We start from the raw sequence: 9,513 nt of genomic DNA on the forward strand, positions 1-9,513 counted from the left end.
AAATGTGTGCTCATACTGCACCATTTTACCAGCTGCTTCCTGTAGGCCAGGATCACAGCGAATATTTTCATTTATTAAATACCTTGTGTTATAGACCCTTCTCTTAGACTGTAAAAGGTACTTCGCCATGTTCATCGTGGCACTTGTCCAACTTTTCACAAAGACTGAAAAGCAATCTTGCTGAAAGGGGAGAGTTGAGTATGACTCGGCTATTAATTTTTAAGGAAGCAGCTCTGTGATCTGCGACAAGAGAAGTATTTTAATTGACGGGAGGAACTACCTACTACTCACGTGAGTATTTCAACCACTTAAAATGTCTTAATCTGTGTTTAAATATATATATATATGTTAAAAAAAAAAAAAAAAAAGAAGAAAGAAAAGAAAAACAGATTCCCAGAAGCCGGATGTTCTTTTTTTCAGCGTTCACAGCACACTCTGCTGGCTGCTGTTGGAAGTTAATACCAAGCACGGATGACCGGCTAAAAAGAAATAAAAATGTTTCTCGGCACAGCAGAAACCCAGCCTGTGCAGGTAATTAGGGTGGGTAGTTACGACTGGGACGGAGAGGCGATAGGAATACGTTCCGAGGGTGGCACGGAAGGGTTGGCAGGGCATTAATTTATAGTTTCATGGAGGAAAGAGCCCTCTGGGGGAGGAAGACTTCTTCCTGTGCTGTAATGTCACACCAGTTCAGCATGGAGGCAGCGAGCAAGCGCCTGTAACAATGTCTTCGTTCCCCTTGCTTCAAGGGCAGGGCCAGCGCTGCATAACGGACCAGCAAGGATCGCTGGCTATTCAGTTTTAAGCTGGCTTTATACGAAAGTGGCTTAGAGCCACATTTGCATGACAAAGCCATTTACGTGTCTCTCATCAATAAGGATGGAGACGGGCTCCATTTATGCTCCCCTTGCTCTCGTGCATGCATCGTGCGCAAGGATTAAAGATAGAGATGGGGATTTGGGAGAGAAAGCTTTCCCGGTCCCCAGGCCGAGCGTGGTTTGGGTCACACGGCTGTGCACAGCCACAGAACTAGTACAGCCACAGAACCAGTAAAGCTGTGGCACTGGTACAGCTGCAGAAGTAGCAAAGATGTGGTACACGCACAATCATGGCACAAGCAGAGCTGTGGCACTAGCGCAGACAAGAGAACCAGTACAGACACAGAACTAGTAAAGCTGTGGTACTAGCAGAGCTACAGAACTAGTGCAGACACAGAACCAGTGCAGCCATGGAACCAGTAAAGCTGTGCTACTAGCACAGCCCCAGAACCAGTACAGCTGTGGTACTGGCAGAACTGTGGTACTGGTGCAGACAGAACTAGTATAGCCACCGAACTAGTAGAGCTGTGGTCCTGGGACAGTCACGGTACTAGTAAAGCTGTGGTACTAGCACAGTCATGGTACTCGTAAAGACAAGAGAACCAGTACAGCTGCAGAACTAGCAGAGCTATGTTACTAGCATAGTTATGGCACTAGCAGAGCTATGGTACTAGCACCAACAGAACTAGTACGGCCATGGAGCTAGTAAAGGTGTGGCACGAGCACCGACAGAACCAGTACAACCACGGTGCTAGTAAAGGTGTGGTACCGGCACAAGCAGTACCAGTACAGCTGCAGAACGGGTTCAGCTGTGTTACCAGCCCAGCAGAGCTGCGTTCCTGGCACAGCCACCACCAGCGCACCCCGGCGCTGGCTCAGCCGCGTTCCTGGCGCAGCCGCCACGCCGCAGCCGCGGTGCCGCCGGCCGGGCCGGACAAAAGGGGCGCGGGGCCGGGTGACGCCGTGTCGGAATTCCTGCCGCACGGGGTGGGGGGCGTGCTCTCCTCGCCGAAGGTCGGCGCAGAAAGCGCTGGAAGCGGCGCAGCGCGGAAATCGCAGGGTCATCGCCTCCCCCCCTCCCCCCTTCCTTCCCCCCCTCCTTCCCCCCCCCCGCGAGGACCGCGCTGCCCCCCACCCCCCTCTTCGCTCCCCTCCCCCCTCCCTCCGTCGCCACGCGGGCCGCAGCCCCCGCCCCACCCGGCGCCCCCTCCCCCCTCCTCGGCCCCCCTCCCCCTCCTCCCGTCGTGCCCCGCGCTCGGCAGGGAGGGCGGGGGGGGGCGCGGCGGCGCGTATGAGCGGGGAGCCTCGCCCCTGCCCCCCTCCCCCGCGCGGCGGGCGCGCAGGCGCAGTGCGGCGCGGGGCGGTGAAGGGAAGGGCGAGTCGCCGCCGACCGGAGCGGGGGGAGTCCGCGGGGCTCCGCTCCTCCGACCGCCGCCATGGCGGCCGCGCCCGACGGAGCTAGACACAAGGACGACGAGGAGAAGGAAGACGACGAGCGGCCTCCTCTCTCCGCAGCGGCGATGGCGAGGATGGAGCGGAACCGGCGGCGGGCGCTGACACTGCGGCAGGCGCGGCTGGCGGCCCGGCCCTACCCCGCCGCAGGTCGGATGGCGGCGGAGAACGCGGCTCCCCGCGCCTTTTTATTCTTTTTTTTTTATTATTTCTCTTTTTGGAAGGATATTATCGAGGATTTGGGGGTGGGGGGGCACGATTGGGCATGAGGCGGCGAGGGGGGGAGGAGGATGGCGGGAAGGGGGGGATGGGGGGGGAGCAGGGAAGGGAAAGGGGGGGGGAAGCCGCGGCGCGCACGAGGGCGCCCCCCCCTCCTCCCACGTGGGGGGGTGGTGGTGCGCGCGCGCGCTCTCGGCGCGGCTTCGCGCCGCGGGGGGGAAGGGGGAAGGGGGAAGGGGGGGGGGGGAGTCGGGGACGATCGCGCCCGGGCGCCCCCTAGTGGTGGCGGCGGCGTCGCTGTCGCTGCTCACGCGGCGCCTCCCGTTTTGTTTCCGCAGGCGGCGCGCGGGCGCGGGCTGCCCCCCCCAAGGTCGTGGACACCGGAGGGGGCTTCCTCCTCGAGGAGGAGGAGGAGGACGGTGGCGGCGACCCACAGCGGCAAAAGCCCGGCGCCGCCGAGAACATCGTGCATCCTCCCGGTAAAAATAGAAAAAAAGAAAAAAAAACCGGGAGGGACCCGGGGGAGGAGGGGGGCGGGGCGGCCGCCTTTTTTTTTTCTCTTTTCCCGGGCTTTTTTTTTTTTTCTTCCTTTCTTCCTCCCCCCTCTCCTGCCCCTCCCCCTCCCTTTTTTTTCCCCTTCCTCCTTCCTCCCAACGCGGCTTTTCTGCATGTGCTCGGCGGCTGGCGCGGTCGATCCTTCCAGCACTTGGAGCGGTGAGCGAGCACGCGGTAATTAACACCGAAGAATTTTAAGCCTTGGAACTGGGACACGATCGGTGCCCTTGGGTATAGCTCGTTTTTTAAATTTTTTTCTTTTTTCATTTTCCCGATAAACTATATTTTCGCTATTTCTTTATGAATTTGAATTTTTAGGCTGAAATAACTGTAAATCCGCGCTGGTTCGTGGGTTGTGGGAATTTTGAGGTCGATTAGGTTTATAGCAGGATGAGAGCGCTGCTGCAATGCCGGCTTTTATCGTTACAAAACGTGCTGGCGCCAAGTTGCCGATCGTTCGGCGGAGGATTTCGACATTTTGTCTTGCGATATTCTCCCTCCGAAAAAGCAAATGGAGAAGTAGGGATCCCAAAATAGATCCACTTTCTTCTCAGGGATTGCCTTTGTCTTGCTTTGTTCTGCTCTGAATCGGCAGCGGGGCTATTGGTGCAGTCTGCCTCTTTGTTAGAAATGGGTACCGGATTTCATTCAGAGGGTAAAGAACTAGAAGCCCTGCTGCTTTTTTCAGGGGTTAACGTTTTAAAATAAATTGTGTAGATCCAGGATGTCTTTGCACCGCGGGGGTATTTTTGCTGTGTAATGCATATTATCATTGTCTTAATAAAATGCTTTTATATTCGGGAATACTGCCTTAAATGATGAAATATGATGTAAGAGCATGCCTAAGTGAAGTACTGAGCCTCCTACTGTCGCTAGTGGGACTGAATCGGCATAAAATGTCGTCTTTGCTAGCTCGAATCTGTTATAAATGCAAACGAAATTAAAAGTGGATGGTGCTGCATGCCAAGTTTTAATCTTCTATTTCAGGTATTGTTAATATTCTGCGGCATTACTTATCTTTCAGCTTGTGAAACTGTATAGAAAATGTTAATTTCCTGCTAGAACTACAATGTTGCTGTTAAAAGAAACATTCCTCGTAGCTGCGTTTATCGGAATCGGTGTTTCTTGGTGTCTCACGAAACGTAAAGCAGATGGCGATGACGCTGGAAGTGATCTACCCGGCGAGGATGCAGCCAGGAGTCATGGCTGCCACTGGCATGAGTCTGGGCTTGGAGCAGTGCTGAGAGGGCTTGGGGAGAGGATTGTAGTGGAGCTCCATCCCCATTCCACTCCTAGCAGCTCTCTGGCCATCCACCTCCATAACTGCCAGAAAGAACGGACAAGAGCCTTGCCAACCGCCCCAGGCCTTCGTTGAGCTCGTTTAGGGAGAGGCAGGCGTGGCCGAGCTAGGAAAAAAACCGGAGCAGAGCTGAGAGGACTATGATGCCAGCACAGCTCCTGTACTGCTTCCTGCTCTAGCCACTGTCTTCGAACTGCATCCCCTTCTGCTTCCTCCCGTTCCTGCCTGCACGTCCTCTGTAAATCAGGACATGGCGTTGCAGAGCCAGAATGGAGGAAGGTGTAGGAGGGGATGTGAAGCCCTTTATAAGAAAATGCAGAGATTTTTTTTTTTTTTTTGTAACAATGGCTAAGTTGAAACAAATGTGTGTGTTTGAATGTTGAAATCCAATACTGAATACAAGGAACCTTCTAGCAAGAACCGAAATAGACTAGCAGAGATGAGATTGGACGATAATGGTTTTTAGTTTGTTCTGTATCTTTCTGGAAAACTTGAATAGAGCGAAACTAGCCTGTAACCAATACTGTAAGAACTATCATGTAAATTTTAGTAAAGTTGCTTGCAATACCAACTCCAGATGCTTGTTTTTAACATCGTGGTTCCTTAAAAAAAAAAATTTCTTTCCCTTAGCACCCGTACTAGAATTTGACTATCTCATCTGTGGAGACTGTGGCAAAGAATTCATGGATTCCTACCTTATGCAGCATTTTGATTGGGCAACATGTGATAATTGCAGGTATTACAAATAATCAGAAGAGGGAAGCTTTATTTTACATAAAAATTGATTTAAATAGTCTTGCTAAATCAAAAAATGCTATAAGCAAAGAGCTATTTTTCAGTAACTCGACACTTACTTAAAATATGGAAGTTGGCTGATAACCTCCATTTTCTGTTACGGAGGTGAAGAACAGCCTTGCCTTGTCTCATGAGCCTGCCCTAGGATAGGAGTCATCACTGGATTTTTACATTAAGTCCTAGAAACACGATGTCTTGAGCCGTTGCTGTGTTTGTAAGCCTGAAAGTTAAAGGCTATTTGCAGACGACCTATTGGAAAATCTAATGGAGCACGATTATCTGCTTTCTGAAGGAGAGCTGGAGGGGGGAGGGGAACGAGGGGCAGGAGGGCAAGGGTGGGGGTGGGAATTGGGAGAGTATTTGCTCTCGGTGAATTAACCCGAGTCAAGTTAGTACTTTGGCCCGCAGGGTAGGCCGGGGGGTGGCAGCCAAAGGGCAGAAGCCCCAAAGGAGGGCACCAGCGGACTCCAGGGTAAGCAGGAGTCTGACCTTGAGCAGAAGGCAGTTTGCACTCTTATCGAGCAGAAAATGCTCCAAAAGCCATCAAGATAACCAAACCAGCTCTGAGGCAGCCAGCCATGAGTGTCAGAATGAATGGGTGAATGGGAAGGGAGGGGAAGGTTGCAGCTGGGAGTTTGTTCTGGGAGTCTCCCTGCTTACAGCGGGGAGCGGTCAGGGGTGTGCCCGCCCTGTAGGCAGTTCGCAGTCATGGGAGACAAAGTGCTGTCTCTGGAAGGGAAGCATGGGAGGGAAGAGGATGTTAAGGGAGAGGGCTGAGCGCCTTGGGGGTGTTTTTCTTTCGGACTAAATAGCTCTGAAGGTTCGAGATTCCTTGATGCATTAGCTTTTAGTGTGAACTTTGAATTGTAGTAAAGCTGCATTCACAGCAGTAAATTCTTTGATGACCGTTGCTAGCACTTACTGTTTGGCAGACTGTTCTGGCTCTAACAGTTGAAGTTATACTTCAGTCAGGATTGCGTAAATGCAGGGTTGGTTTTTTTTTTCATTAACTCGTAAATACTGCTGTGATTACGCAGTTGTTCATTATCTGTCTAGCAAAAGTTGCAATCTTTTAGAATATTTATTTTATGGTTCTTCTGCCTAATGTCTGGCATTTAGAAACAAGTGCTCTGTCTGTTTCTAATCTGTTTCCGGGATCTAGAAACATACGGAGTTTTGTATATTCTCAGGTGATCTGACTTGTCTCACCTTACACATTCTTTCTCTCTTGACCATGTGTTAGGCTTGTACTTTGTCCTCTTGAATTGCATCTGGGATAGGTGAACACCTGAAATTATTCATACTGCTTTTAAGTTTCAGTTACTCCCTCTTGTAAAAGAACAGAAGAAAAGCCCTTCTAGAAAAACAGGCTTCTCAGCCTATATTTGCTCAAATGGGAGAATTTCTAAACTTAATTTCGGTAAACCTCTCCTGGACTTTAGCTGGAGTTGGAATCCAAAGTTATTTGCATACAGAAAAACTGGGAGGATGAGGGCTGCCTGTATTTCAGGAATGTTAGAAGTCGTGGGGACTTAGATGTTAATAACATGGTTTTAAGGTGTAGCTTTCTCATCATTGTTTTACATCTTTCAGAGATCCTGAAGATAAACATAAGCTTATAACAAGGACAGAAGCAAAAGAAGAGTATCTTCTTAAAGACTATGACTTAGACAAGAGGGAACCAGTGCTCAGGTTCATTGTGAAGAAAAACCCTCATAATTCACGATGGGGTGACATGAAACTTTATTTAAAACTGCAGGTATAGAAATTTAGTGTATTTTAGACTTCTTAAGCTTTGTACAACTTTGGTAGCTAAAATGTATCACTTTGGTTCTGATTTTTAAATGATTTTGTCAAAAGCTGAGTATATTGTACATAGCTTGTGTATATTTTCTGCATAGTAGAAGATAATGATCATGGACCACAGCCTTCGGTGGTTTGCATGCACAATTGCAGGTCATGAAGTGCATGGCCTTTCAGTGCTGCTCTGAAATACAAGGGGCAGAGTAGTTGTGTCCTTATGTTCCTAGCTCTGCCCCCAGAGGCAGCAGGAAGGGCAAGCAGATTTTCCAGGGCTCTTGTAACTTTCTTGCTTGCTACTTTTATAGGAATGCCGCTGCTGTCATGGATTATACACAAAATTTGAGCTGGGGTTGACTTCCTGAGCATGTTAGATTTAGCTGATGCTAGAAATCAATATTGCTTCTTGCTGTGGAAGAAATGCTGCACGTGTGGGTCAAGAGTAAAGAGACAGATGGGAGGTAGAGACAAATTGGGTTGGTTTTTTTGTATGTGTAGGGAACTAATTAAGTTTATGAGTTCGAATATTTAATTTTTATTATTTCAGGGGAAAAAGAAACACATTTATGTCCATGCTGCAGGTAATCAAGCGTTCTCTTGAAGTCTGGGGTAGCGAAGAATCATTGCAAGAAGCAAGGGAGCTCCGCCTTAGCAACAGAGAAAAGATGAAGCAGAAGAAGTTTGATAAGAAAGTTAAAGGTAAGGGGTTAAATTTACATACTAAGGTACCTGAAGTACAATACAATTCTGTTTGAATTTGTTTCTGCATCAGTTTGAAGTATTTAGAGTCTTCAGTATGGCAAAATGGAGGTTTTCAGGAGCTGTGTGGATAAGTCCAGAGCAGTCCGATCTGACCTCATAGCTGACTATTCTGGGCAGAGGGTTGGACTGGAGATCTGAGGTCCCTTACAGCCTGAATCACCCTCTTGTCCTATGGCTGTGATGAAAGTAACAGAAATTGATCACAATGGTTCATTATGGTTTTTTTTAACATTTTTTTTGGTATGACCCAGAGTGTGCCATGGATTGTTTCTGCTACTTATCCTGGCTGGCACAGAACATGGATTTTTGTGGCAGTAGGTTAAAATTCTGTCATACTACACCTTCAGGCCGTGTAATTGTAAATGAAGGTAGAAAATGCCTTTTTCTAGTGTTCACAGTACTCCCAGGTAGCATTTAGGAGGGTACTTGGTGGGTAGAACTTCTGAAAAATACTTCAAGCCTGTACATGCTAGTAATTTTTAAAAAACGCCATGTTTGTTTCTTTGCAAGAGCTGTGGTTTACCAAGATGTCTGTGCTGCCCATAGTGTCCATGCTTTGCTTAGGGTCGGCATTCACAGAGGCAGGAAGCTGAAGCTGGCGGTTCTGGTATTGTCTGGAGGAGGCAGGATGTGAGACGGAGCAAATAAGCCCTATCCTGACCATTGGTGTTCAGCGCACGGAAGGACTGGCAGCAAGGCTGCAGTCAGGATGCCAAAGTTCAGTGCAAGCACAGGCCTTAGCATGACAGAGTTTGTAGCCTGAATGGCTTGGCTCAGAACGTGACTATGCTTTGCTGCTTGGTGTGTTTGCCACCCACTTGCAGTAACATCTTGGTCTGAGCTGCCAGCTTGTGCTCTCTGGCAAACCCGCCGATTTCACTGCGGCTGCTGCAGAGGCAACTCACGTTATTGGGTGTAAAGCATGGAGAATGCCAAGTCATTTGGGAGGCTTTACTGTGACCAGAATGAGAAGTACTCTTTCTTGGTAGCGTAAAACAATGAGGTGTTGTATAAAAACTTTTCCTCTGCATTCCACCTACCACTGTTGGATACCTTTGAATGGTTTCATGTAAAAAAAAGACTGTGGGCAACACATACTTAGTCCAGACGGAAAATCTTCTCCTGTGAGTTCTCATCTCTGTGTAATTCTTATCCTTTAAATTATGCAAACAAGGTGGCGATGGCAAGGCAAGTCAAAGCTTGCTCTTGCAATACCAGATTCTCACCCTAAACTTACAGAAGACAGGCAGGAAGCAGATTATAATCTGTAGTCCTCAGAAAGGTCATTAGCTTCAGTTTTATAAACCATTATTTAAGTTTTATTAAAATTAAAAATTTCTTTGTATTTCTCATCAGAGCTCCGCCGGGCTGTGAGGAGTAGCTTGTGGAAGAGAGGAGCTAGTATCCATGAACACGACTATGGACCAGAAGAAAACATTGATGAAGATACATATAAAAAGACATGTACTGTATGTGGCCATGAATTAACTTATGAGAAGATGTAGTGGTAGTATTTTTTCTTCTAATTTAATTATCTTTCTAATGGTATTTTGTATTAATGTCAAATAAATGCTCGTTATGAACAAGCTTTTGCCAAATTTTGTGAAGAGTGATGTCCCTCTGTTGCATGAACGCGTACAGAACAATAAGCTTTGGCTTTTAAGCTAAATCTTAGAGTATAATAAAACAATTTTTTAACAGTTTGATAAATGGATACCTTGTAGGCCCAAACACACGCTGGTATCAATGTACTTCATAGTCGTCTACTTCCCTGAAAGAAGGAAGGCTCCATATTTTGTCCTTACTTAACTG

The 9,513-nt window shown here is 48.1% G+C and overlaps 1 protein-coding gene across 2 annotated transcripts; it reads left to right on the forward strand.

Annotated features, from left to right (window-relative positions):
- Positions 1-2,139: 2,139 nt before the first annotated feature.
- Positions 2,140-9,287, forward strand: XPA (XPA, DNA damage recognition and repair factor). 2 transcript variants are annotated; one of them, XM_054055143.1, is made up of 6 exons: positions 2,140-2,420; positions 2,828-2,968; positions 4,975-5,080; positions 6,733-6,898; positions 7,521-7,638; positions 9,058-9,287. In XM_054055143.1, the coding sequence occupies exons 1-6, from the start codon at positions 2,255-2,257 to the stop codon at positions 9,204-9,206; spliced, it is 846 nt and encodes a 281-aa protein (XP_053911118.1). In that variant the 5' UTR covers positions 2,140-2,254; the 3' UTR covers positions 9,207-9,287. The 2 variants fall into 2 exon arrangements, with proteins under 2 accessions (XP_053911118.1, XP_053911120.1); XM_054055145.1 differs by lacking the exon at positions 2,140-2,420 and having other exon boundaries at positions 2,829-2,968; positions 4,069-5,080.
- Positions 9,288-9,513: the final 226 nt, after the last annotated feature.

Source organism: Cuculus canorus, chromosome Z (assembly GCF_017976375.1).
Source record: "Cuculus canorus isolate bCucCan1 chromosome Z, bCucCan1.pri, whole genome shotgun sequence".
Lineage (NCBI taxonomy): Eukaryota > Metazoa > Chordata > Aves > Cuculiformes > Cuculidae > Cuculus > Cuculus canorus.